The following is a 27,103-nucleotide window of genomic DNA, read 5'->3' as shown; positions in this document are numbered from 1 at the left end:
CGGAGACCAAGACTCTTCCTAAACAGAAACCAAATTCTAAGAGACTGACTGACTACTCTATTATTACTAGGTAAAGACAAAGCAAGAGGAAGTGATGAGCCTAAAGTCGCAGGTTAAGAAATCTTCCTGTTCAAATAAGACTCCATGGTGACCCAAACAGGTGATGACGGTTCAAGATGGTAGTGTCGCCAAGACAGCATACACCTGATATTTGCAGCCCAATAGTAGTATTGGAAATTAGGAAGGGCTAAGCCTCCCACCAGCCTGGGTCTTTGAAGAAGAGCTTTCCTCAATTTTGAATGTTTACCATTCGAAATGAATGAAGTGATTAAGGAATCCAGAGATTTAAAAAAGGATTTGGGAATCACGATGGGAAGGCATTGAAATACATATAGAAATTTTGGAATAGCATCATCTTTACAGAGTTAATCCTGCCAATTAAGGACAAAGATAATGGGGACCATCTAGTCAATATATGCTTGCACTGCTAAAATAAAAAGATAAGACTGTGGTTCCATTTCTGAGGTTTGTTAATGACCTGTGCAGGAATAACATAAGCATAAACTCTAAAAAAACAAAAACAGAACAAAACCTCATCCTTACAGGTGGAACAGCTGCTGCCCATGGCTCCATTTCAGGAGCCACTTCGTCGTGTCCTGCTTGGGGCCCAGAGGAGCACTGAGATGAACCATCCACAGATAAACCAGGTGGAGGTGCTTCTCCCTCTCCAGTGAAAACCATGGCCTCCTCTGCTGTAGTGGCTGCAGCTGGAGACGAACTCTCCTCCATCTGACCGAGAGGTGAAGTGAGCACTAGGACTGCAACGATTCGTCGACATAATCGATGACGTCAACTACAAAAATGTGTGAACGCGGAATTTTATTTTCGACGCGTAATATACTGATACCTCGTAGATGTGATTTGGTAACTGCAATACACTACAGGAAGCTATTGGGGCAGTATCGCCTATATCGTCTGCCAAGACCGTGCTCAACACTAACGAAGAAGAACTCAGCGCGAACGGCAACATGGAAACGGAGATTTGAAAGCATTAACGAGAAAACAAATAAAGTTAAATGCAGACTGTGGATAGCTTCCATCCACGACAGCACTACTGCAGTGCATGAGCATTGAAAACGCGGCACCCTGGAGCTGTGACGTCAACTCTGTTTAGAAAGTTCAGTTAGTGCATCGCGCTGATACCGTGTTTATGTTAATGTTTGTACAGTACTGTTTCTGTTAGCTTACCTGTGGGAAACTTCTCAGGATGACGCTTGCTAGGCAAACACCATTTCAGTTTTGTTAGCTAATGAGTGAAAATGCCAATCAAAAAGGAGTAGCTACACTGTCTCCTATTTTTTTCCTCACATTAATATTAGCATTTATTTTGAATAGTAAAACTCTTTCACCCAACGTTAGATACTTAATCTGTGGGTTGGACTAATATATAATCAGTTAAACGGTTAGTTACTAACCCCATGTTGCTCTCCGATGCATCCATCGAAGTGTGAATGTGTATGAATGTTAGACAGTAAGCACTTAACAGTTTAGAAAAATTGCTTGTGTGAATGGGTGTGACTGGGTGAATGAGTTAGTTGTATAAAGCGCTTTGAGTGCTTACATAGAGTAGAAAAGTGCTATATAAGAACCAGTCCATTTACCATTTAGTTAGTTGGCATTGAATGCTACACCATCTGAAAAACCAAAATAACCACATTTATGATTAGTAACAGTCTTTGCCCATGAGAACACAGGTGTATAGATGAGTTTGTCCTGTTAAGAGGCTCATGCACCTCTGAATGGCTGAAGACAGACAGATGCTTTCATGACAGAGAGCATCTTTAGCGTGGTTATCAGCAGCTGGGAACATCATCTCAAAGATGAGAGCAAGGCTCACTCAAGAGCAAGGCATGTCCCACTGCAATCATGAATTCATGAACCAAATCATCTGTAAATGTTGGAAACTTGTTATTCTGGACTGAAAAAAAAGAAAGAAATATTTTTGACTTAATTTGAAGCTTTATTTGAACTTGTGGACAGAAGCCATTTTAGTTTCGTTTGCACATTATGTTTTTGTTTACATACTACTATCCCTTTATTTTGTATCACTTATATTTAATTCACTTATTTTTTTATATTTTTTAATTTGTTTTTTATTCTGATGGTCCTACTGAGTAATGTTAAAAATACATTTGATTATTTTCACATTCATATGTTTCCAGGGTCATTATTATAATTTGTTGCGTGACGAGACAACAGGGTGATATTCACAGGTGAGCAGACTTGAGCAGGTGAGGTATTGAAGCCTAGAATAGGAGGTTTGCCCACAGGAAGCAGCAATAAGAGTTACTGAATTAAATGCTGACTAATTGGCTAATCGAATAAAAATTGGCAGATTAGTCGACTACCAAAATAATCTTTAGTTGCAGCCGTAGTGAGCACATGAGCCTTTCATGTCATTCCATTGGACTGAAGTACATTTGTACTTCTAAGATACAAACTGCACTGCATATGGCTAGAGCGCCTAGCCCTAACAGAGAGAAAGCATAATGGTTGATTTAAACACTAATAAAAAATATTATACTAATTCAGACTAAAATACAAGATCATTTTTCAGTTACTTATACATACTCTAATTTTGACAGTTTCACAAGTACAAAATGTCTTGTACTCCACCTGAATCTTTATTATATTTTATGACTGAACTCATATAATGTCCAGCTAACTGAAATAAAAAAAATTGTGCCCATCTTTGTGTAGTGGAAGTAATGGCAATTTGACAGTTATGGGAACCCTTTCATTTTCTGTAATTTTTATTACAGAAAAAAAACATCTAAAATTATAAATAGGGTGATATTCTACATTTCTATTCTTGTCATGTGCAAAGTCAAACCAAGCCTAAAACTAATGACTAGTTTATGTATCAGAGCCTGATTTTTTCTTTCTACTGTCATTAATTGCTGCTGTTACAGTTACACCATCTTTAGAATGCAAATCAATAACCATAAGGTTATCTTAGAGACCTACATCCTCAATAGAAAGAGATGGGCTTACAGGCTGATGGGTACATACTGACTGAAGTTAAAGTCAGAAAGTGCTGAAAGAGCAAGATACATCAAACGGATCCATTAAGAAGCAGTCAGACTCACTGGAGTTAGAAAAGAACAAAAAAAACCCCCAAATAAGTAAAAACTCACCTCCACACTTGCACGCTCTGATAGCTGTTCCACCTCAGTCTCCGTCCTCTGGTTCAACTCCTCCTGAAATAACATTTCAAGAAATGTAACTAAATCTGATTCTAATTACTCAAATGACAGATTTAAACTTAGTTGTTAAGTCTGCTGTTGGAACAGGGTTGTATTGTAGACAGAGTCAAATTGGAATACATGGGTATTCAAATTTAGGTTTGATCATGACCCTTACTTTTTCAGCTATGTTGGGACCTGACTGTGTCTGTATTACTTGCATTGGCAAAACATATCTACATAGATAATGTGGTTTTAGTAGCAGCTTGATAAAGGACAAAAAATCTGTTCTAAACTGATTCTGTTAATTACCTGTAAATGGATAATGTAGTGTTGGATTTGGTCCTCAGTAACTGGGTTATGCTCCAAAATGATGTGCAGCCTCATAGACATCATGTTGGTCAGCCAGTTGACCAGACTGGGATTGACTTCTGCAGACATCCTCCTCTGCACAAACACAGAAATACACAGTAATAGGCAGCTGCCAATCTGTGCCATGAGCAAAGTACATGATGATGCGTTACTGAAGATGTATACAAACAATGTGTTGGTTGATAACAGCAGTCAGAGATCTGTGTTCTCCTCCCAGGCAATACAGGTTTAGAGCCAGACACTCAAACAGGCTATGAGTACACAGCAACAGCAGGCGGGGGCCAAACATGTGATCTGCGATGTGAAAAAAACAAAAAACCCAAATATAAAACCATCAGTGCAGGGCAGGATTCTGGCTACACAAAATACTAAGATAAGAAAATACTGTTGTGAACCGATGCCCCTCTTTGGAGGCAACTAGATCAAACATCAAAGGTTGAAATAAAACTGAAGTTATTCCATAATCCACAACAAATTGACCCCCAGCTTTAAGCCATTAACGTATGGAATCAGAACGATGCCACCTTGAAACGAAACCGAAAAAAATATTGAAACCAAAAAAAAATATTGTAACTGAAATAAATGTACTGAAAAATCTTGTATTGAAACCGAAAAAATTTTTTGATAGTGAAAAACAATTAATTGAAACTGTAATTTTTTTGTTTTCGCTTACACTTTTTTTTTCAGTTTCAATCCATTTTTTTTCGGTTTCAATCCATTTTTCGGTTTCAATCCATTTTTCGGTTTCAAACCATTTTTCAGTTTCAATCTGCTGGCATATATGGAATCAGAACGATGCCACCTTGAAACGAAACCGAAAAATGGATTGAAACCGAAAAAAAATATTGTAACTGAAATAAATGTACTGAAAAATCTTGTATTGAAACCGAAAAAAAAAATTTGACAGTGAAAAACAATTAATTGAAACTGTAATTTTTTTGTTTTCGCTTACAATTTTTTTTTCCGGTTTCAATCCATTTTCTTTCGGTTTCAAACCATTTTTCAGTTTCAATCCAGTTTTCGGTTTCAATCCATTTTTCGGTTTCAAACCATTTTTCAGTTTCAATCTGCTGGCACTGTTTTGGCGTCCGGGGGCGCGCTGGGGGCGCGGGGATTCCAGCCCGCATGTATTTGCATACATTATAGAGGCCACTAGTTCTGACCAAGCTGCCGCCTTTCTCTCTTCCCGTCTTTCAATGGCTGCTTCAATTTCAGCTTGACCCTCTAAACCGCAAGTAAGTAATCATTTTTTGTCATCTTTCCTTGCTGTCCCACTGGACTGGACATTAGTTTAGTTTTTTTAGCTACATCTGGTGAAGTTGTGGTAAAATGCTGGTATTAGCCTATTCATCGTAGCAAGCTAGCCTGAAGCTAATATTTGCTAAATTTAGGGATACCCGTGTCTCTTTAGGAGTTGGAGGCCGGTGTTTTAGGAGCGGCACAAGATCTCATCAACAGGCAGTGCTGGGGAGTAACGTAATACATGCACCGGCGTTACGTATTTAAAATACAAAATATGAGTAAATGTATCCGTTACAGTTACCGTTCAATAGGTGATATTGAGAATACAGTTACTTTGTTGAAATAAATGGATTACATGGCGGCATTTTCCTGTTTCATATGTTAGGCTATGGTCTCTCTATTTTTGGTAATTCCACGCCGGTGGAAACCCAAACAAAACACGCAATAAGAGGCTCTAAAAATTATTATACAAAAATGATTTAATATGAAGGCAGTAGCAGAGTGTTACAGGCATCGCCCTAAACAATGTAGCCTCATGGGCAGTGTAGTCCGTGCTGCAGGGAGAATGGACTGCCATACCCGTTATGTGTCTGTGAGCGAGGGAGGGAGAAAAAAGGAAAAGTACGAGCTGTCACGGAGCAGAAACGGGAGCTGGAAGCATGTAAATATAATAATAACCACTGCAGCCAAAAAGAGTGCCTGATGAGCCCAGTTGGAAGCAGGGGTGGAAGTAACGAATTACAAATACTCACGTTACTGTAATTAAGTAGATTTTTTGGGTACTTGTACTTTTATGAGTAATTTTTCTAGTGTGTAATTTTACTCATACTTGAGTACAACTTACACCATGTAATCTACTTCGCTACTTATAAAATCAAAAGTCGCTACTGAGTACGCCCACAATTTGAATTAATATTCAAACCTTTCGTCTGCATTTTTGCAGCCAATGAGGCCGTGCAATTGCGACCGCGCCAATTTAAGACGTAAGCAAAGAATAAACTCCGCTGCAGCAGCAGGCACAGGTGTCTAGAGGTGCTAAATGGTGGAGTATAAACTACTTTATAGACGGAAGATTTGGAGACAAAGAAGCCAAAATGGAGACAGAGGACAACACTGTCAACCATGAAAACGACGTAGAAAAGACGGAGGACGAGTGCCCGTGGCCATACCTGGAGGAATTTTTCATGGTTGGTTCATGGTCAATTGGTTTACACTTGTGAATAAATACAGCAATATGTCTGCAAAATTTGACCAAATTCACCACTCTTTTATACTATGCTAAACAATCAAAGATTAGCTCAAGTCTAGTTGAATGAGGTTTTAAAAATGTGTTTTCCTTTAGTGTTAATCACAGTGATGTTATGAAGTAATGTATGAACCTGATGTATGATAATATTTATCTCTACAGAGGAAACATCCATCGAAGATTGAGCAGTACAATATCACTGTGGCATCAACATCTCGTCAGCGAAAGACCACAGCCACATCAAACAAGCTCTCAGCAAATACACAAGCCAAGTTACCAGACCTGATGTTGAGAGCTGCAAACAAACATGTTCCACAAGCAACTGTTGACAAGCTTGTCATCAATTTCTTATGTGAGGGTCTACAGCCATTTGCAGTGGTAGAACAGCCATCTTTCAAAGAATTAGTTACCACATTACAACCTCAAGCCAAAGTCATCTCCAGACCCACTGTCCGTGCCAGAATCTGTGAAGCTGCTGATCACATGAAGATGACTTTGGTTGCAGCATTGGATAAAGTCAAATTTGTTGCTACCACTACTGATTGTTGGTCAGCTCATCCGAAAAGTTACCTTGGAGTCACATGCCATTGGATAGAGGAAGAGTCCCTGGAAAGAAGATCTGCAGCACTAGCATGCAAAAGATTGAGAGGGTCTCACACATTTGACATGCTTGCTGGTGCGCTTGATGATATCCATTGCCAATACAAGATTAGAGGCAAAGTTGTCAGAACCACAACTGATAGTGGATCCAACTTTGTCAAGGCCTTCCACATGTTTGGGGCACAAAATTATGCAGATGAAGATGAAGATGAAGCAGACCCAGAAACTCTTGACTGACCATATTGACTACCATGAGGCAAGTGCAATTTTTGATGAAGACTCTGGTTTGGAGTATCAACTCCCGCCTCATCAGCGATGTGCATGTCACCTGCTAAACCTTGTGGCAACAACTGATGCTGCCCTAGCAGAGAGCATGAATAGCACCTACAAGAGGCTCTCCCGTGCAACCCTTTGCAAAATGCCAGGCCATTTGGAACAAAACCTGCCGGTCTCATTTGGCTAATGAAGTGGTAGAGGACAAGTGTGAGCTACAGATCATTCGTCCCAATGCAACACGGTGGAATTCAACCTACCTTGCCATTGAAAGGATAATACGCATCATTGATGAGAAGGGGGAAGATGCCATCAGGAGCATTTGTGAGGAGTTCAAGGTGAAAATGTGAGTAAAATTGGACACCTACCAATATGGTTGCAGATTTTGTGAATTTTCCTTAATGGATGGTTAAAAACGTGAGCAGACTCTTAATATTAAATCAGAAGATCCCTATTATAGTCATGGTGGGTTTTGTTGTTGTGTCTTACAGGTTGAGTCCTGCAGAAGTTGCATTCCTTAGGGAGTACTGTACCACCATGAAGCCACTGGTGAAAGCTTCAAACATCTCCAGAAGGCTGCAAAGTGCAGTTGAGCTTGATGGTTATCTTGCTTGTGCCACAGACACCATGGAGCTGCTGCACTCCTTCTCAGCCATCAAAAGCCTCTCTCTTAAACTGAACACAGCTCTGCCTGCTTCTGCCGCGTGTGAACGACTTTTTAGCTGTGCTGGTTTACTCTTCACAGCCAAACGAAGTCGGATAGCATCTGTTAATTTAGAAAACCAGCTCTTGCTGAAACTGAACAAAAGGTTCAGAAAGTAAAGTGTGACAGAAATGCTAAGAGTTTAAGACACTTACCTGCCTGTTGTTCAGTGAAAAGTTTAAACGGTTCTACGCATGTTCAGAAACATTTTTGTCATTGTTTTAACAAACAAAATTCCTTCTTTTATATCTACATTTATTTACAAAACAAGTTACCTTTATATACCTTGTTCATCTGAGAAATGTGCTTTGAACATAAATATTTATACTGGTGAATCGAGCTGAATGCCTGCTATTGACGACAGAATAAAACATCAGTCTGTTAAAAAGTAATTAGTACTCTGAGTAGTTTTTGAGAAGAGTACTTTGTACTTTTACTCAAGTATTTTTTTAACACCAGTACTTTTACTTGTAATTGAGTACAATTTAACCAGTGTAACAGTACTTGTACTTGAGTACAAATTTTGAGTACTCTTTCCACCTCTGGTTGTAAGTAAGCTATTCAGACTCGACTGTACACCGTGTTCGTGTTTTCCTCCGAAACAATAAGTTCCGTTTGAGCAGCCTTTCAACGCCTCTGTCTGTCTCTCGCTAGCAAACTTGACCCAGACAACAAAGTAAAGCTAGTTTTCAGCTACGAGCCCGACACGGAACCCGACGTATTAGCCCGAGGTCCCTTTACTACAGTTCGGAGCCGCGGACCTGTCTTTTACATAATATAATATCTTTAAGTCCTGTAGAAAGTTAAATATATGTTGTGCTCTCTGGTTACTCTGGTATGAATGACTCTGAATTACTTTATGATAAATAACACACTATTGTCAAAAAACAGTGAAAGAATTCCAGATCACAAGTTTTTAGTTCAAATACAAGTAACTGCCTTTGACTTTAATCAAGTTTTATTTAATTGTGTCAGAGAAAACATCATGTGCTCTTCATGTAGCTGAGTACATTCAGTGTTTAAAACAGAAGTTGTGCAGGTCCTGAGATCAGCAGTTTCCTGAAACACCAAACTGAGGTACTGTTAATGCTGATGTATAGTGACACAGTTACAGGGGTAATTAATCCTTTTGACTTTTTGTCTTTAAATTTATCAATAAAACAGCTGCAGCTTTCACTGACAGCACATGTGGTACTTTAACCTTTGTACTGTTTTCTTCAGTTAATTTTGGAGTTACTACAAAGATTGAAGAACGAGGATGATCTGTCTGCTGTCACTGGGTGGTGCTGAGGTCTGAATCTGAGGGCAGCTCCTGTAATCACAAACAGAACAGAATCATCACAAACTGAAACATAAAGTTTATCTCTCAAATCTGAAATAGAGCTGATTCCTTCTCTGTCCTCACACACTCGGGATCTGAAGTTGTTCAGTCCTACAGTTCTGCCGACAGCTGACATATGAGCTGTTTATTTTTTATTTGTTTTAAAGGCCTTATATACTAACACATTTTCTAATATCATGTTTACCTTTGAGTTGTTGATGCTTTATAAATGGACATCTGCAAAGATGAGATGATGGAACAGGTTTCAGTAAGGTTCAGTCTGCTGCTGCATCCTGGTCACAACATACGGAGGTGTTATCAGCAGTGGTATTGAACAAGAAATATTAATGCTTCAAATTATTTGTCCTAAAGGATGCAAGCTGTACAGAGTACTGCACATGTGACTTTGTGAACATAACTCATTAAAAATAATTCGGACAGTTTTTTAACCTGAATATTTGTAACAAACTCAGTAAAAAAAAAAAAAAAAGCTAAAAAAATAATCAGAGGAAAAATGTAACATTTTAACTTAAGCTGACAAGCAGAAGTAGTTGGTTTCAGTACATAAGTATCGGGCTTTGCTATTTAATCCGTAGCTATTGACTAATGAGGGGTTACTGAAGTGCCAGGTTTTTAAAAGTTGGCGTTAATGTCCTTCCACATATGGAAAGCGACAGAAAACATGCTGCTGTTTGCACATATTTAATAATCAGCTCTGCACAGGAGCAGAAGCAGAGTCCAGCCTGTTGCTCTTACAGTATAATACTCATAATAAAAGTACAGTAACCGTGGTTAGTCACTAAGCAGCCCGGTGCGTTTCTCTTGATTTCTTTAGTCAGGGTAAATTCATTCACCTGCACGGGTTAGCTACACGAACTTTACAAAACAAGTTTCCCCTACAGCTGAGTGCTCATCTTAGCTAGCTAGGTAGCTAGCTAAGGACTAGGTAGGTAGCTAGGTAGCTAGCTAAGGACCTAAATTACGGATTAGCTTACAAACACATTTAACTTACCAAAAATAATGCGGTGGGGCCTCAGGTCCTCCTGTCCGGTAGTCCAATTTACTGAAGAACACCTCAGGCTGTCACTTTGAAATAGTCGGTAATGTAAACGCTGGACCTCTCAGCATCTGCCATTCCCGAACAGACACATGCAAGTTTGTCCATGACCGCAGCCGCGTCGTCAGTGTTTTCTCCAGTCATTGGTCAGCATTATAATATATGCAAATACATGCGGGTCGGAATCCCCGCCCCCCTCAGCGCGCCCCCGGACACCAAAACAGTGCCAGCAGAGTGAAACTGAAAAATGGTTTGAAACCGAAAAATGGATTGAAACCGAAAAAAAATGGATTGAAACCGAAAAATGGATTGAAGCCGAAAAAAAATGGATTGAAACTGAAAAAAAAAATTGTAAGCGAAAACAAAAAAATTACAGTTTCAATTAATTGTTTTTCACTATCAAAATTTTTTTTCGGTTTCAATACAAGATTTTTCAGTACATTTATTTCAGTTACAATATTTTTTTCGGTTTCAATCCATTTTCGGTTTCGTTTCAAGGTGGCATCGTTCTGATTCCATATTAACGCACTCAATGCCACATATACCATGCCTGAAAAGGGTTTTAGTTCAAAACCTTCCATGTTCCATGTAAGCAGTTCTTAATGCCCTCTTTTCCCTACCGTTTCCTTCTTGCAATCAAAGTGAACTTACCGTGGCAGCGAAGAATATGTGTGGCCATTTGCGTGAACTGCTGTCTGAAGAAAGACAGGTTGGTCTGAATTATGTCCACTCCCTCACGCACTGTCACTGTGGCCTAGATGCAATACACAGCGCTCACTTATGTGCACATGTCACAGGAAATTAAGAGTCCATATTACTATGTTTGTGTGTGAAAGACATTGTCCTTACAAAGCTCTCAGCTATGTAATCCTCAAGTCCATTAATGAGGTCCTCAGCTGCTGCCTGGAGGGAGAATAATGTGTTACATTTTTTCATTCGATTTTAATTTTATGGTATTACCTTTGTTAATGTGGAATTTGTATTAAAACATTTTGAAAGCTAGTTTCTTGTCTTGCTTATTACTAGCCACTGCTATTTTTTATAATATATTTTACATAGATTGAGCACAGTGGATCTTTCATGAGTGATAATTAGGGTTGCGACTAAAGATTATTTTAGTTACACTGATTAAAATACGAGCTGTGTGAAATGCACATGAGATCATGATTTAAGTTTTTTTCCTGTATAGGAGAGGAACAGCAGCACTATCCTAATAAAAGGACCTGTGCAGGAATAAAATAAAGACGGCACCGATGCCATTACATTAACTCTACATAGTACTCACAGCTATGTTGGCATCAGTAGGTTCTTGCTCCTGGAGATAGTGTTCAGTGAAGAAGTCTGTGAGCTGAGGCCGGATGCGACTCAGAGGCTGGGCGTTCCCATGAAGCAACAGCACCATATCCACCATAGAGAAACTCTGACACACCAGGGAGAGCAGGTCCCCAAAGAACCCTACCATGAGATAACAACCATGGTGATTAGTGTGAACTGCAAGAACGTGTTAGGCACAATATCTTCATTCAAGGACTCACCCACGGCATCCCCAGAGCCAGGAACAAACAGGTTATTGGTCTGGGACAGCCTCTGGATGAACTGGGCAATGCTTTCTCCATTGCCCTGCTGTGCCCCAAAAGAGCTCATCATGGTGGACAGCACTCCCTGCATGATGCCAGAGAACAGCTCTGGACTCAGAGAGTCTCCGGCTGGGCTGCTGCCGGTCTGAGAGGGAGCAGGACCAATGGACTGATGAAGAAGTGAGGCCCTGGGGCCAGGGGCGGGTGGCTGTGCAGAAACAACACCTGTTGCTCATTGACTGGTACAAACAGTCTTTATATTAAGGTTCAGAAATGTTTAATTCTGGTTTTCTGTCATTTTATCTGAACTCACTGGTGCCAAGTCTGACATGCTCTGGAAGAAGCCAGGAACCCCTGGTAATGTCACAGTGATGGATGGAGCCAATCCAGAGCCAGGACCACCCAACCCTGCTGCTCCCAGTAGAGATCCCAAGAGCTGAGCCATATATCCCTCTGGGCTGGTCTCTGCTGGCTGACCGACTGAGGTAGTACTTGTGGTGCGGGTGGATGTCTGTCCAGATGTATTAGCTGAGAGAAAGGGGGGAGAAGCAGTGCTGGAAACAAACATGGAAGAGGCAGACAGGGAGGACTGAGAGTTCGCTGAAGGATCACCTAGAGAGTTAAAAAAAAAACACGAAAAAATAATATTAAATATTAAATAGGCCAATACTGATAAAAGTCAATATTATTTTTATTTTTATTGCTCTCCTAACTAGTCTTCACACCGTTTGTTGTAGAGACACCGTTTATATGCCCTTTACACAGTGGCTTGCAAAAGTATTCGGCCCCCTTGAACTTTCCCACATTTTGTCACATTACAGCCACAAACATGAATCAATTTTATTGGAATTCCACGTGAAAGACCAATACAAAGTGGTGTACACGTGAGGAGTGGAACGAAAATCATACATGATTCCAAACATTGTTTACAAATAAATAACTGCAAAGTGGGGTGTGCGTAATTATTCAGCCCCCTTTGGTCTGAGTGCAGTCAGTTGCCCATAGACATTGCCTGATGAGTGCTAATGACTAAAGAGTGCACCTGGTGTGTGTAATGTCAGTACAAATACAGCTGCTCTGTGACGGCCTCAGAGGTTGTCTAAGAGAATATTGGGAGCAACAACACCATGAAGTCCAAAGAACACACCAGACAGGTCAGGGATAAAGTTATTGAGAAATTTAAAGCAGGCTTAGGCTACAAAAAGATTTCCCAAGCCTTGAACATCCCACGGAGCACTGTTCAAGCGATCATTCAGAAATGGAAGGAGTATGGCACAACTGTAAACCTACCAAGACAAGGCCGTCCACCTAAACTCACAGGCCGAACAAGGAGAGCGCTGGTCAGAAATGCAGCCAAGAGGCCAATGGTGACTCTGGACGAGCTGCAGAGATCTACAGCTCAGGTGGGGCAATCTGTCCATAGGACAACTATTAGTCGTGCACTGCACAAAGTTGGCCTTTATGGAAGAGTGGCAAGAAGAAAGCCATTGTTAACAGAAAACCATAAGAAGTCCCGTTTGCAGTTTGCCACAAGCCATGTGGGGGACACAGCAAACATGTGGAAGAAGGTGCTCTGGTCAGATGAGACCAAAATGGAACTTTTTGGCCAAAATGCAAAACGCTATGTGTGGCGGAAAACTAACACTGCACATCACTCTGAACACACCATCCCCACTGTCAAATATGGTGGTGGCAGCATCATGCTCTGGGGGTGCTTCTCTTCAGCAGGGACAGGAAAGCTGGTCAGAGTTGATGGGAAGATGGATGGAGCCAAATACAGGGCAATCTTGGAAGAAAACCTCTTGGAGTCTGCAAAAGACTCGAGACTGGGGTGGAGGTTCACCTTCCAGCAGGACAACGACCCTAAACATAAAGCCAGGGCAACAATGGAATGGTTTAAAACAAAACATATCCATGTGTTAGAATGGCCCAGTCAAAGTCCAGATCTAAATCCAATCGAGAATCTGTGGCAAGATCTGAAAACTGCTGTTCACAAACGCTGTCCATCTAATCTGACTGAGCTGGAGCTGTTTTGCAAAGAAGAATGGGCAAGGATTTCAGTCTCTAGATGTGAAAAGCTGGTAGAGACATACCCTAAAAGACTGGCAGCTGTAATTGCAGCAAAAGGTGCTTCCACAAAGTATTGACTCAGGGGGCTGAATAATTATGCACACCCCACTTTACAGTTATTTATTTGTAAAAAATGTTTGGAATCATGTATGATTTTCGTTCCACTTCTCAAGTGTACACCACTTTGCATTGGTCTTTCACGTGTAATTCCGAATACTTTTGCAAGCCACTGTATGTCCTCCTACTTTTTTTTTTACTGGTTTTTCCAAGGGTGTGAAGCCAGGTCTCCGATTCAGTTATCCTGGCCTCCAGAGTTGTAAACAGGCTACATTTATTACAAGTATTGTTTTTAATAAAGGATGCTCAGGATTAATAAACCATCTGACACACTGAGCAGGAAAGTGCAGGAAGGACAGGTGAAGAGGCAATGCTGCTAGTCAGTCAGCTATAAGCTATACGCTAGTGAATCTCTAAAGACACAGTGAATGAATACTGTGAAAATAACTAGCAGGTGAATCGAGTAAGAGTGTGCTTTGGATAAAGCATGTGATGATTACACTTTTAAAATAAGACATTATCCATAAGCTTTTAATTTAACTGGCTACACAGATGAGCTACACAAAAATACCACTCTGCATTGTAACAGGAACAGGAAGTGACACAATGACACTGACCTGGCTGCTCCAGCATCAGAAGCTGTCCAACCAGACCACTGATCATCTGGGTGAGAGAGGAGGGACCCAGTGCCGTGCCCTGTTTACAAAAAGGCGAAGTGTGCAGAGCCATACCAGCGAATATATGTTTACTGCACAACAGTTATTCTACATAATTCAGTGCATTGTAAGATGTATTGGAAGGTTCTAAAATTAGCTGACAGTCAATAATCAAATCATTTGTGTGTCACTTTTTAAGTACAATATGTTTGTGATGTTCAACCTGTATCTCCTCACACTCTGTGGTGGGTTACCTGTCCTGGCTGCTGGCCACCTGTAGCCCTCAGGTTGATGGTATTTCCCACAGGCTGGGCAATGTGGGTGGACAAGGATGGCCTGGTGATGACTACCCTACCCTGTACAGGGGTGTTGGGGAGCAGCGGTGAAGCAGCTGTCTGTGCACTGGGTGTTGAGTCAGAGCCAGAAATCATGTGCACTGGGTGGGCTGCTGAGGGTGTAGCAGCCATGGCAGTGGGTTGGTGAGAAAACTGGTGCACAATTGCCTGCATGAACTCAGGAGGTAATTCTGTGAAGTGGGCAGGTGTTGTGCCTGAGAACAGGGAGAGGACTAAACTTAATTGAGTGAGTGCACTTGAAGTCCACTTGGCCCAAGGTGTTAAAAAAGGGGGGGGGGGCATCTATACTGCACAGTTTAAGCAACAACTCACTCAATGAAATCAACATTCATTTGGCAAGAAAATAATTGTTGATATTTCACTCACCAGGTTGTTGAGAAGCTGCAGCATTTGGTTGTCCTGGTATCTGAGACCCTGCAGCCGATTCGCCTATTCAACAACATCACAACTCTTTCAGCTTCACAGCAGGGGAACTGATACACTCATCAAAAATAACCACAGAGCACACAATAGCTGTTTCAAATGTAATGTGCACACACTCATTTCAGCTAATGAAAGCAGCCATTAGAAGATCAATAGATCAACCCTGTAGTGAGACATGACAGATTTCTAAATGATCCACAATAATAAAATTGTGACCCATCTGAAAATAATGTTTGCAGATTACTGTAATTGTTTAATTTAATTAGATAAGACCTATTTATCCAAAAAATCAAATGAATACAGTAAATAACCAAAGAAAGAGTTTAACCTCTGTTTTAGAACAGTTTCGTGTATAATACTGGCATCAGACGAATCGCAGAACTTCATGTGTACAGTCAGTTCTATGAACTGGAGCACACGTACCATCAGTGTTCATCTGCATCATGACTACAGGCTCCATCGTCTGATGTGTGATCCGGATCACCCTAGGTCCTCCTCGATTGGTCCCATTTGCCCGAAGAGGCAGAGTCTGGCCTGTAGCCTGCTGATCTGATTGGTCAGTGCCCTGAAAGGTTTGTTGCTGTCCATCAGTTGCTTGTCTACCATTAGACGTCATGGTTACTGTTGTCCCTAAATGCATCTGGAGGGGAAATTTATTTCAAGGTTTGTGACAAAGGTAGGGTAAGAATTTACAAGTGACACTGCCTGAAGCCCTCTGATATATTCCTTCTCCTTCGTAAACAAATGTTGACATTTGCATTTTCAGGTCCAAACACTGCTTTATCGCGCAAATCTGCACACTATTTTAATGCACATTAGCTTACATTGCAATAATGTAATGCATTAAAGTTACTAATCAATCAATGATTTTGTTGCTTCCTGTGCTGTGCAAGTAATAAGTAATTTTTTATGAGTAATGAAACCAACCACTGAGAGGTACCAGGTAATACTGCCCTGACACTAAGGAAATATAAGCAAAGTTGCACCTCCCTCATTTTATCGGTCAACATACGAAATCCTGAAAAATAATGTAACACTTTCATTATATCATATCCAAATATTATGTCTACCCTTTAGGTTTAAAAATGAGTCCCTAGTATTAACATTTAGACATTACTTAAAATCTATTTTTTAAGGACACTATTTAAGGACAATATTTCACTGTTTCTACACTTTATATAAGAACTCAACCTCAAAAATCAGACAGTGCATGGTGACAGTAATCCTCATTCTAAAGTTCTGGATATTATTATATAATAATATATATAAACATACATTTCTTGTAGTTGGTCACCAGGATTGCACAAATCTCAGGAGGGGTTTTAGCCCACTCATCTATACAGGAGCTCTCTAAATTATTTATATTTCTATAGGACGGAGGTCTGGAGACTGGATAGGCACTCCATGATCTTAATATATAACTTTTGTGTTTTTTGTGGATTGGTTGATATTTATACTTTCCATTAAAATGAAACTGCCATAATAATATTTTTATATAATTTTATAAAGGTCTTTAAAGAACTAAAAATAATAGACCTTTAAACATTAATGCCTGTTTTTTTCTTGTGTATGGAATGTGGGGTGAATGTGCCTGAGAGAATATGTTACACATTTTATTTTGGTTTCTTATGTGATATTTAACTGCTGTAACGTTTTGCTTTATAACCTGCCAAGGGACTGCATATGCAAATTAGCTCTAAGCAAACTCTTATAAAATGCTTATATTGTACATGGTCCCTTTTCAATCCTAATCAATTAAATTCAATTAAATGTGCCTTAATTGTATGCACCTATTGAAAATCAAATTCCACTGTACACCTTTACAATGGCAGATAAAGATATTATATTCGGTACAATTCAAACACTATCCATTGCTTGGATGTTATAATTGTTCCACTTGAAAAGTTACGGTTATTGCACTATAGCCTAACACAATAGTTCTTCACAGTAGCAAAAAGATCAGTGTGGTGTGAACCTACTGGCAGACTAGCCTGAAGCAGAACTGGGTGGTTGTAATGAGCCAAGGGGCGAACCACATACAGGTGACGTGGAGGAGAGGTTCCCAGGTTACAGCGTAGGTCACCAAGGACAACCAGTGTGATCCCTAAGAGACGAAGAGCATCTCCAACCAGGTTAAGAATGCGCTGATCTTCCTCTCTTTCCTGGGTCTGTGAAAAGAGTTATAAAATCATGATTGATGCTTAAACTAAAAAGCACTGAAATGACAGTATCTACTTATCTGCAGAGAAACTCTTGGTTTCCCTTATGGAAGTCACTTTCATCAGTGCAAAAGGCATATTTCTTAGCAAGAGCTCCTGTCACAAAGTTTTGAGATGTATTTTTCCTAAGCACACTAGTGTGAATATTTTGCTATGGCCAAACATTGTCTTACATTGTTGTTGTAGTCTGCTGATGTGGCAGCTCCGAGGATTGAGTGGGTTCTCTCTATGAAGGGACGTAATCGCTCCTCCACCCTCCTGACCTCAGAGAGAACCTCCACAAACTCAGCGGGACTAGGGTGGCTGAGAACAAACAATGGGAAAGAAGAGTCAGCACTACAATAAACACTGGCATTTTTGACATGTGTTATATGTCAGTTTGGATCCATTGAAATCTGTTGTGCTTTTAGAAAGTGATTTGGGGGAAAAACAAAATTTGCACAGCATAAAGAAGCCCGGACATACAAAATGATATCCTAACATGATGATCTTTGAGAGTCTGCACTACCGTATTTTTCGGACCATAAGGCGCACCAGATTATAAGGCGCATTATGCGAAACAAAACAGCCAGATAAGTCAAACTTTACTCAACTCATTCTCCTTCCTTCCTCCACTTCCGTACCATTGATTCATTAATGTGAATTCTCTCGCAGCTGCTCTATTCCCATGTTGTTGCAGTATATTAATGACTAACCTCGTATTGTGGATGGATTATCTCAGTTGTTCTCCTGACTGAAGTTTGGTCCGTTTACAGCATCCTGCCATGCAATTGCATTTGTCTCTAACCATCGGGAACCCTCACGTTAACTTTTATCGAGCGGAAAAAAGTTAGTGTTCATCCTCCTGCTTCACTGTGTTTATGTTATGCTAACATAGCTGTGTTGCTAGCGATCACGTAGCACATCATTATATAGCAGCTAGCCCAACTTCAGCAACCCTACAAACGTCACTGCTGTTTAGTTTTCTGTCTTCATTTATGTTGGAAGTGATAGCAGAGCTGTACGTTTGAATTTTTTCAGAAATCTCTCAGTCAGAACATGCTATATCATGTTTAGGTGGAAACTAGCGAGCTAACTTCCTGCTAACTTCTAACTCTGTTAAATCTAATAAATTCTGTCTTCATGGATGCCTGGATGTTAAACTTAATTGTTACACCTGGTAAAGCAGCAACGCTGATCATTTTATTAAAGATGAAAGAATTTAGACAGTTTTTAACTCTCAGTGATGCCGCAGTGATCGTTTGACTTTGGGACCTGAAGCGGAAGGAGTTTTGGACCTAGATTACTCCGCGAAGCTCCTGACTACGGTGGCCATAATGCTCCGACAATCCATCAAGCGGTGCGGCTTCGTAGCTTACCCAAGTCATACTAAAACATTTTTTGACAGATTTTTGAGTGCTGTGTACCACATAAAATCGGTTAGAGGTCAGTAACCACAACCACTGTCGATTTTTGAGAAAATTAAAGGATTTTAAGTGCGCCTTGTAGTGCGGAAAATACGATAATTTTATGTCACTACTTGGTATATTCTGGATTGACGGTGGCTTGAATGACTGCCTTGGAGTTGACCTCCAGCGTTGAGGTCCTGCCCACTGAGTTCTCAATGAAGAATATTTATGTGCCACTATCCATGTATCACCAAGCACTACAGTATTCATGTGTGGGGCACTGAGTCATAGGCTTTCTTATAGTCAGTCCAGGTGATAGTCATGTTGGTTGGTCTGGCGTATCAATGAGCAGCTGGTGCTTTAGCCCTTCTAATGCCTTTCAGAGATGTGCTCATGTACTGACTTATGTGCCTACTCAGCTGATGATGATGATGATGCCTGAGGAGCTTCTATTTTGTGGAGAGCCAGGTAACAAGTTGCTAATCTGAGACTGTTGTATGGCTGTGATAAAGTCCTTATAGTAGTGATCACAGAGAATGAACGATTCTGTGAGAAAACACTGGAGTGCTCAATCTGTCTAGGAAGTTACAAGTAGCAGCAGTAGCTAGAAACTGTTTAGCACATGACACAGCAAACTGTATAAACCATATGATCAGATACCAGTTATTAATTTTGACTTACTTGGGCCCAGTGATAGCTGGTCTCTCAGTTTGGGGTGACGCTGATGCTGCTGGGGATGAGCTGGTAAGCACTACTCGTGGTGCTTCAGGCCTTCTTAGAGATGAGGACAATGGTGTTGGAGACAAAGAAGACGGAAGTATCCCTGCCTCTGAATGGGAGCTGCTGTCACTGGGCACTCCCTTCAACACAAAACATGTCACTGTTCCCACAAGCATTTCAGTAGTTTGTTGTTTAAAGATTTATTCAGGCAACCCTAAGAAAACTTTCAGCATCTAAATTTGCATATTGTCTACTCAACAGAACAACTTAGTGAAAAGAGACTGTACACACATCCTGATGGTACTGAACCTGAGCTATTACTATAGTATTGTCGCTGAAGAGAGAAGTTGTAGTATTTTGATTCAAAAGAATCCTTGGAGAGTACGGCCAAGTCAGTGCCATATTTTGTCATTACTTTTGAGCTTTCTGTTGTCCATATACAATCTGCCCACTGAATTTCATTAAGTTTATTTTTTGTTTAATCTCGTTTACAGACACAGCTGCCTCATCTCTCAGTTTACAGGTCGACAGGTTTTGAAAGATGTTCTGAAGAGTGAAGCCAATGAAGGGCCTTAAACCTGCATTCTATTCAATGGCCAGCAGGGTCCAACTTGTCTGCAAAAAGACTTCCAGTTGTATATGAGTGTATAGGAACAAAACACTGGCTCCCTTGTTTTGTCACCTCAGCAAACACATTAATGATGACTTCATATTTTCAGTCACTAGCTTCAGGACGGACTGAGTTAAACTTAAAGTTCATTTTGTTAATCTCAGTTAATATTAGATTCAGAAAAGAACTTAACTTGCTTATTGGCTAATGATTTGTCAGAGATCAAATACAGTGTTCAGTCATCACGTCTGGTTTCATACCAGCAAGATAGTGATGGCTGCAATCCTTAAGTCAGTGAATAATAGGTGCTTACTAACATGCTTGGTAAGACCTATGATTACTTTAGTACTTTAGTGCTGAAAAGGTTTTCCTTCCCCATTTTTGTATTATATTATCCATTTTCAGGCTAGAAATAAAAAAAGAACTCTAAACAGAAGCCATAACACACAATTGATTCTCTGACTCCTCTGATAACAGTGTTACAGTATACTTCCTGTTTGCATCACCCAAAGTATGCTGAGAGCTGTTGTAGCAAAAATCTATTCATAAAAAACAAAGGATCAGCACAGTACCAAAACAAATTTATGACACTAAGAAATACTGTGAGACTGCAAATAAAAACCCACAGTACATATGAAAACAGTTCATGTACTGTACCTCCAAACTGTGGATTAGAGAGTGAGCGTCTCTAAGCAGGTTCTCAGCAAGCTGCAGCCTCACCCTGGGTTCACTCTCAACTGACCGGTCCAAGCTGATTTGCACATCCATTGAGCCATTGCTCTAAAGATGCACAAACATATATTAGATTTACAGGACGAGTGAGGTAGAAGGGGTTTCCAAAAAAAAGAATAAAGAAATGATTGGTGAATAATGACACTTTACCCCTGAACCAGTGCTGACCCTGGCTTCACCATCTCCAGTCAGCATCTGCTGAACTGACATCTGCAAAACAAAGCAACCCCCCCAAAAAAAGCTTCTTACAGGGGATTTATACCTTTTTGTTAAATTTAGGCCATAGGTACATCATAACCACAAATCCCTCTGAAACCCTGTAATGTAACTTGTGTCGTAATCTGAAATGTATTTCTTTAGAAATGTAACTGTACACAATAGTACACGTAGTAAAGTATTTAACACATAATGCACCATGCACAAGCATGAATACTGGCAACAGCACCTTGGTAGTGTCTACACATATTTACCACAAGAGTCTAAGTAAGCCTTTACTGTTCCCCTCAGAAAAAAAATGAACAGGGTTCTTTGTCTGCACGCAGGCTTTGACCCCACCTGTATCTGCTGTGAGTCCATCATGTTGACAGGTAGGTTGAAGCTCCCCAGCATCACATAGCTGTTACCATTGCGGTCATGTGGGGCACCCTGGGAGGAGGCATGGCTGCTGCTACTGCTTCCACCCTCTGCCCCATCAGTAGAAACACCTGCACCCCCAAAGGAGAATACAGTGGCCTGAGGCGGGGCACGCTCCACCAGATGGATGACCTTACCATCTACATCTAAAGGAAAACAAAGCGATGGACATCATTGGATGCTCCAAAATATTTATGGGTTACTGTTTGGCAATTTTTGTTGAAAAAGATAATAAGTGTACGAGTGGGGAAAAAACAAACAAACAAACAAACAAAAACCCACACAAATCAGACAACAGTAGCCAAAAAATGTAAATAAGGATTTATTTTTAGATTGAGTGCTTGAGCTTCAGAACAAAAAGCAGTCCTACTCCTACTTAGATGAAATCTGAACTCATTCAGAGCATTTTTAGTTGAGCTATGGAATCGGACCTTTTAGAAGCTCGGTTAAATTTGGGTTTTGTCTGTCTGAAGCAATTCTCCTCTGCTCTAGTAGTAGCCAAAGCAGTTTCTTATTATGTATAACTAAGCAGAGGCCAGAGTAGGTAAACAGCCTAATATAGTAGGGCAGAAAAGACTTGGCACAAATGACATCATAACAACATCTGTTCAAATAACCACCACAAAACCATAGTGACAACTAATTTAGATTGATGTACAAATAAAGTTAGACTTGACTTACTTTCCAAATCGTAAGTGACAAAGCTTTTAATATGGGCTTTTGGGTTTTGGTCTGGTCACTGCAGAAGTCAAAAGGAAATCAGATATGGCATTATTTTTGTGCCACTATTCTGAGCGTACGTAGAAAATTTTGAGTGCACATAAAAAAAATTGCAAGTACAAGTGTTGCATTTTGAGGAGAAATTTATTTTGAGCGAAAAAAGGTGAAATTTGAGCGAACAAAATTCACTGCTGTGTGCAAAAAATGTATTTCAGTGTTTGATATGATCCATATACACACACAATAACAGCCCTTCTTCGCTCAGTTTTTGCATTTGCTGTTGCTCAGATCTCTGCGGAGCTGTTCGCAATGTGTTGCTCGCGCTCTCAACATCTCTGCCCCTGCACGTTACAGTAGTGATGTGTCGGTGGCAAACGAAACGGCTCTTAGAGCCGGCTCTTTGAATTATTGGGAGCCGTGGGGGTTTTTTTTTCCTTTCTCTCACCCTCTCTCTCACACTTTTTTCCGCTTCACTCCGCATGCGAGGCTTGTGCTTTGCGCTGGGAAGAGGGGGGAGGGACGGTAGTCAATGTTCCCACTAAGCTGCACGCGTGCGCAATTGCGCACTGTTGGCACGGTCTCTGCACACAGAAAATCTGCGTTGCACACAAAAAAAAATCTAACCTGAATTGAAATTAAAATTAAAACTTTAACAATTCTGTTTTGCAGTGTTAGTCAGTAAGTGACTGGCTGCTCCCGTATGGGATTAGAACGATGCCACCTTATCCCATAGTCCAGCCAATAATGCGATTCACATTCGTATATACGCAGCTAATCAACGTGGTTGACAGGCTATGACAGCGTCCTTATGTGCCGACACCGGCGTTTTAGCTACCAAAGCGGCGTGGCTGATGTGGAGTGAAGCCACGTTAATGACAACGTGTACAACCATTGGAGATGTGAGCAGGACAGACGGAACAATTGACGGAAAAAGTGTGGACTTTATACCAGTTTTTAAATTGTGTTGATAGGCCACATAAAACCAGAGTTATGATAAAAAAAATATGCAATGTTTGGTTTTCTTCCTGAATACTATCGTTGTTTATATTTACTGCGGGAAGAAACGGTAAAAACGTCATTTTATAAGGAAAACGCTCGAAAGCACTCTCTGCCTGTGAGCAAAAACAACCCCCCCCCTTTAGTTGTTTAGGAAGGGGGGAAGTTTTAGGAGTGACGGCGGTGTTTTGAGATGTGAGAGATTTGCAACGTTTAGCGCAAATCTTGTGTAGTTAGTGTGTAGTGTAGTCAATATTGTGTGTGTGTCAGAACAATGAGGCGACTGCTGAATGTTACAGGTGTTACAGGAGTGATACATCTCCTGTTGTCAGGCCTGCAGGTATCAGGCTGTTGTTCTCCTTTGTCTCATAGTGGACAGAAATTATTTTTTGGAGTGGCACAAATAATTTGTGTGGCATCAAATTTGATGCAGAACAGCTGATTGTTCTGTAAATAGTTTGAAATGTTTATTTTAAAAAACGCCTTGGCTGCATTTTTAGTAAACAGCTGCAAAAAACTTTGTTTGCATAACTCAGTTACTTTTTTGAAGAACTATATAATTAATTGCCCAACATTGGTCATTATATACTGTATTTTGCAGACAGAGTTACTCTCTCCCAGACCACAGACTCAGACTCATAATACAAGTCAGAGCTTTATAAAAAAAAGAAAAAGAAAAAAAAAGAAAGTTGTGTTTTCAAAATTGGAGTTCAAGTTATTTTTACTTCCAATAGTGTTAACATACTACACAGGTCATGAACAAGATTTTCTTTAAAATTTTCATTGTAAGTGGGCTAAAGCAGTTAATTAAAAGTAGTCTAACATAAATGTAAATGCTGTAATTTGATTATTTTAATAAACCATGTAACTTGGATGGATTTGATGCTGGCGTGACCACAGTGCACACATCTGCTGTTGCTCACAGTGGTCCAAGGGACCGCTCAGGGAGTTTGTGTGTTTGCTCAGACACATGAAAAATTAGAGGGAACATTGGCGGTAGTTACACTCGCAGTAGCACAGGAACAGAGTGGGAGGGAAAGAGAGAGAAAGAGAGCCAGGGACAACAACGTTACATTAGAAAGGTATAGTAATCATCCACAGCTATTTTCAGTTGCGGATGATAAAGGATTCAGAAAGTTTATTCATGCAGGCCTATATGACAGAGAATGTGCATCTTCTTTTTGTTTTCATATTTTAATTTATATTTAATTGTGCTGTGGTTTGCAGTGTTTTGTGTTGTTTCACTTTAAATTTGTTTAAAAGGAAAAAGCTGAAATTTTAAATAGTTAAAAGTTGAAATGTAAATAGTTGGTTTTTGTATTATATAATTTATTTACTACATTTTATGTGGAGTGAATAAATAAAAGTATATTTACGGTGGCCCCTAGAGACAAAGCACGTACAAACCCTGAAGCACGTCCAAACTCCAAAACACGTACAAAACACAACAGAAGTTCTCCAGGATGCTAGGGGCAGTGTTGAGCTTTTGTTACCTAGTGGCTACACAAGCCAGGAAGTACCAACGACCGGATTTGGTGTGTGGTAGTAACAGGTAAATGAACTTTTTTTTAAATTATTTGAATATATATGAATACCTGTGTATAAATACACAAACAATACACATATGCTTTCAATTGTGTAATTTAAGTGATCTAAATCAGAGGTCCCCAACCCCCGGGCCTCGGACCGGTACCGGTCCGTGAGTCGTTTGGTACCGGGCAGCGAGAGTTGAGGCTCAGGTGTGAAATGTATGGTTTTCAGGGTTTTTATTGGTTTTCAGCGTTATTTTGTTATCGTTTTTATCGTTAACTCGGTTTTCCTGGGTCTTTTCACGTGTGTTATGAATAAATCTTCTTTTTTTTTTTCGGTACCGGTACTAGTTTTATTTTGTTGTATTTATCCGCGACACCTTAAAGGCCGGTCCGTGAAAATATTGTCGGGCATAAACCGGTCCGTGGCGCAAAAAAGGTTGGGGACCGCTGATCTAGATAGCTCTGTTTTGGAAGTTCAGTTAACGCTAGAAATGTGTTTTGGAGTTTGTACATGCTTTGGAGCCACCGTATATATTTATATATAAACATATATAAATAAAACCACAGGGTTTTTTTTACATTAGTAATTCCTTTTGTGCATAATTTTATATTGTTGTTGATAATAAATTAATAAAAGCAACAAAACAACCTGAAGAGCCGGTTGGGAGCTGAAAGAGCCGGTTCTCTAAAAAGAGCCGGAAATCCCATCATTACTGTACAGCGTTATGTTTGTGCCACAAAACCAACCAATCACAGACTTGGATGCAAAAATTCTGATTGGCTGTTTTGGTCTCCAATCAGATCGCTAGCTACTGTAGCCAAACCCAGGCAAATATCCCAGAATGCATTTCGTCCAAAACTCAAACGAGGCAGTTGCGTAGGAACGCAGAGTGGCGGAGTTTGAAATATGATTCTTTCTGGATCACAAAATAAACTTTTAAGATATTTTCAGGCTAGAATGTTGCTGTGTAAACTTCAAATATCTGCTCGATTTATAAAGACACCACATATTTGCAGCACTGCTCTAACGTTTTTGGAGATGCAGAGTTTAACGTGCAGGGGCAGAGATGTTGAGATCTAAACATCTCTGCCACAATGTGTTCATTGCGAGCAGGTCCGCAGAGATCTGAGCAAGAGCAAATGCAAAAACTGAGCGAGAGGGGCTGTTATTGTGTGTGTATATGGATCATATCAAACACTGAAATCCATTTCTTGCAAGCAGCAGTGAATTTTGTTCACTCAAATTTCGCTTTTCTTCGCTCAAAATAAATTTCTCCTCAAAATGCAACACTTGTACTTGCATTTTTTACGCGCGCTCAGAATAGTGGCACAAACATAACGCCATAATCAGACACATGTTCATAGATCATCCTAACTCTGTGCATGTTTGGACACACAGGTCACATGGTGTCATTTGCTCACTGTATTCAGTCAGCGTTCTGTCATCCTGTAGCACTCTGCCCTGGTAGATAAGTCTCTGCTTGTCAACCGGGATCTCCACTGAGGACGCTATGTGCTCCTTGAACTGCTTCACTGTCAACTGGAGAAAATACAAACACACAAGATATAAGCACCCACAGTTAACAGTAAGGGTGAGGATGTCTAACTAGATCAGCATTTGAAACAGAGACTATTACCTCGCCTCTGACTTTGTAAGTCCTGCTCTGTGAGTCCAGAGTCTTCACTGTGACTTCAGTCATTCCGCTGGACTCAGTCATACTTATCAGTGTTCTAAATAGAGCGTTGGCCAGTTTATGTGCTCTTCTGTATTTGTAATTCTCGCGACTGTGGGGAATGGAGGACGACTCAAGCTTGAGGAAACAAGCTGCATCTACAGCATGAGATTAGTCAAAATAACAGATATGGTGAAAACAACTTGCAACAGACAACCCATACCCTGTTGTTGTTAATTTAGTTAGCTAGCTAACGTTAGGTAACCCCTATTACCGAGAAGGTAACAGTGCTAACTAGCTAATTTCCCCTGGAAGCGACGTTGCACGAGTTCGGTTGAAAAACGTCAGTTAGCTAATCGACACAAAAACGTGGGGTTTGGCTTTGGTTTGTTTTTGAAATGGCTGTCTAGAATATAAGCCAATGCAGGCTGAGCCGTTAGCTAAATAAACTCCCAAACGTCGTATTGAAGGCATGGTCACATGACCTCGATGACGTAAGATGTTGACGCGACTGCGTCTGAGCGCTTTTACAGGCAGAGGTACAATATAAACATACTGATGTTGACTGAGAAGTGGGCCAGTGTTCCAGCTTAACTGGTTAGCTTCGTTTATGATTCCACCCTCCGTGTTATATATGTTGCATCCGCAGATTTGCCATTTTCACCGAATGGTCGTCTCTGTC

At 40.4% G+C, this 27,103-nt stretch overlaps 1 protein-coding gene across 5 annotated transcripts in view; it reads right to left on the bottom strand.

Moving 5' to 3' along the window:
* The window catches only part of bag6l (BCL2 associated athanogene 6, like), a 32,834-nt gene extending 5,933 nt beyond the window's left edge, over positions 1-26,901 (bottom strand). Inside the window, exons 1-21 of one of the 5 annotated variants that reach the window (XM_065471399.1) lie at positions 26,386-26,901; positions 26,171-26,288; positions 21,423-21,646; positions 21,018-21,077; positions 20,793-20,915; positions 19,487-19,665; positions 17,591-17,720; positions 17,178-17,366; positions 15,622-15,838; positions 15,142-15,204; positions 14,674-14,969; positions 14,381-14,459; positions 11,950-12,248; positions 11,595-11,844; positions 11,345-11,514; positions 10,909-10,962; positions 10,711-10,813; positions 3,787-3,911; positions 3,558-3,692; positions 3,198-3,260; positions 604-789 (exon numbers count right to left, since the gene is read on the bottom strand). In XM_065471399.1, coding sequence (XP_065327471.1) covers positions 604-789; positions 3,198-3,260; positions 3,558-3,692; positions 3,787-3,911; positions 10,711-10,813; positions 10,909-10,962; positions 11,345-11,514; positions 11,595-11,844; positions 11,950-12,248; positions 14,381-14,459; positions 14,674-14,969; positions 15,142-15,204; positions 15,622-15,838; positions 17,178-17,366; positions 17,591-17,720; positions 19,487-19,665; positions 20,793-20,915; positions 21,018-21,077; positions 21,423-21,646; positions 26,171-26,288; positions 26,386-26,466 — 3,144 coding nt within the window. In that variant the 5' untranslated portion in view covers positions 26,467-26,901. The other 4 variants (XM_065471400.1, XM_065471403.1, XM_065471402.1 and 1 more) reach the window with 4 other exon arrangements.
* Between the last annotated feature and the right edge of the window lie 202 nt (positions 26,902-27,103).

Source organism: Pelmatolapia mariae, linkage group LG22 (genome assembly GCF_036321145.2).
Source record: "Pelmatolapia mariae isolate MD_Pm_ZW linkage group LG22, Pm_UMD_F_2, whole genome shotgun sequence".
NCBI lineage: Eukaryota > Metazoa > Chordata > Actinopteri > Cichliformes > Cichlidae > Pelmatolapia > Pelmatolapia mariae.
Note: the sequence above shows the minus strand (reverse complement) of the source record. Positions and strands in the feature narration are given on the sequence as shown.